The sequence below is a fragment of the Eimeria tenella genome, genomic scaffold (assembly GCF_000499545.2).
Source record: "Eimeria tenella Houghton genomic scaffold, Eth_scaff3262, whole genome shotgun sequence".
In the NCBI taxonomy this organism is placed as follows: Eukaryota; Apicomplexa; class Conoidasida; order Eucoccidiorida; family Eimeriidae; genus Eimeria; species Eimeria tenella.
This window is the reverse complement of record NW_013543096.1, coordinates 378-1,915: the sequence shown is the minus strand read 5'-3', so window position 1 is coordinate 1,915 and position 1,538 is coordinate 378. Positions and strand designations below refer to the sequence as shown.

The following is a 1,538-nucleotide window of genomic DNA, read 5'->3' as shown; positions in this document are numbered from 1 at the left end:
GCTGCCAGGCTCTGCAGCAGCAGCAGCCACAGCAGCAGCAGCTCCTGCTGCTGCTCCTTTCTTCGGCGCTGCAGACAGCTTGGCTGCCTTGTCTCGTGCAGCTGGAGCAGGAGTAGCAGCAGCAGCAGCAGCAGCTGCTGCTGCTGCTGCACTTGGGGAAGATGCGTCAGCCGCTGCTCTAGGCGAGTCGCCCTTCCCTCTTGCTGCAGCAGCAGCTGTGGGGCTTGCATCTGCAGCAACGCGGTGCAACTGCTGACGCTGCTGCTGTTGCTGCTGCTGCTGCTGTTGCTGGTGGTCTGTTGTGCTGCCGCTGGCCATCTTCCCCCCAGCAGCAGCTGCTGCTGGTCCATCTCCCTTCAGTCCTCCATTGAGCTGCTGCTGCTGCTGCTGTTCTGGTTGCGGCCGCTGCAGCTGCTGCTGCTTTTGTTGCTTGTGCCTCCGTCCCTTAGCATTTGCTGTTGTCGCTTCTGTCTGCTGCTCTGCAGCAGCAGCGCTCGCTGCTGCTGCTTCTGCTGCTGGAGCTGCTTCCCTCTTTGACACTGCAGCGGGGCTGCTCGTTGCTGCGCCGTTCGTGCCCCGCTGCTGCTCCTGCTGCTGCTTCAGTCGAGCTGCTGCAGCACGAGCAGCAGCAGCACTTCTGCCACTTCTATCTGCTGTTTCTTCTGCCCCTGGAGAGGCTGATGCTGCTGTAGAACAGGTGGTGGCTGCAGCAGAAGCAGCAAGAGTTTCAGCAGCAGCAGCAGGAGCTGCTGCTGTTTCCACAGCAGCAGCAACAGCAGCAGGTGCAGCAGCTGCTGCAGCAGCTGGCGCAGCAGCAGCAGCTGCTGCCTCCTCGGCGTCTTGCGCCGCTGCTGCTGCCCCAGCGCTCTTACGTGCATTCAGCGCGTCGCTGGCAGCAGGTGCTTGCTGCTTCTGCTGCTGTTGCTGCTGCTGCTGCTGCTTCTTGTAGAGTTGCTGCTGCTTCTTGGCCTGCTGCTGGGCGGGCTTAGAATGCTTGTGCTGCTGCTTGGTACTGCTGCTGCCTTGGGTTGCGCGGCAGTGGTCGTGCAGCGCAGTAGCAGCAGCAGCAGCAGCTCTTTGCGAGGCTTTTGCTGCAGCAGCGGTAGCTGTTTCCCTTGCTGCTGCTGCTGCCTCTTCCTGCTGCAGCTGCTGCATGTTTAAAGCAGCAGACCGCTCTATCCAGCACTGGTAGCTCGCCCAGAAGATTATCATCAGCAGCAGCGCAGCAGCAGCAGCAGCAGCTAAGACATGCCACTGCAGCAGCCAGGCCAGCGCAGCGAGAGCAGCAGACGCCCCGCCCGCTGCAGACAGGCTTTGTTGCTGCTGCTGCTGCTGCTTCTGCTGCTGCTGCTGCTGCTCCTGAGCAGTTGCTGCTCCAGCCTCTGTCTGCTGCAGATCTCCCGAGCCGCGCGGGCCGCCCCACCTGTCGACCCTGACGACCTCCCCCTGCTGCTGCTGCTGCTGCTGCTGCTGCATGGGAATGAGGGCGAGCAGCTCTCGCAGCCTCAGCAGCAAATGCTTCTTCCTGGCGAGAAGCG

The 1,538-nt window shown here is 62.4% G+C and overlaps 1 protein-coding gene across 1 annotated transcript in view; it reads right to left on the bottom strand.

Moving 5' to 3' along the window:
- Positions 1-1,476, bottom strand: part of ETH_00037695 (uncharacterized protein) — a gene marked incomplete at both ends in the record, with an annotated part of 1,520 nt that extends 44 nt beyond the window's left edge. The window contains one exon of the mRNA XM_013376233.1: positions 3-1,476. Within this exon, the coding sequence (XP_013231687.1) occupies positions 3-1,476 (1,474 nt within the window). The remainder of the gene's footprint in view (positions 1-2) is intronic.
- Positions 1,477-1,538: the final 62 nt, after the last annotated feature.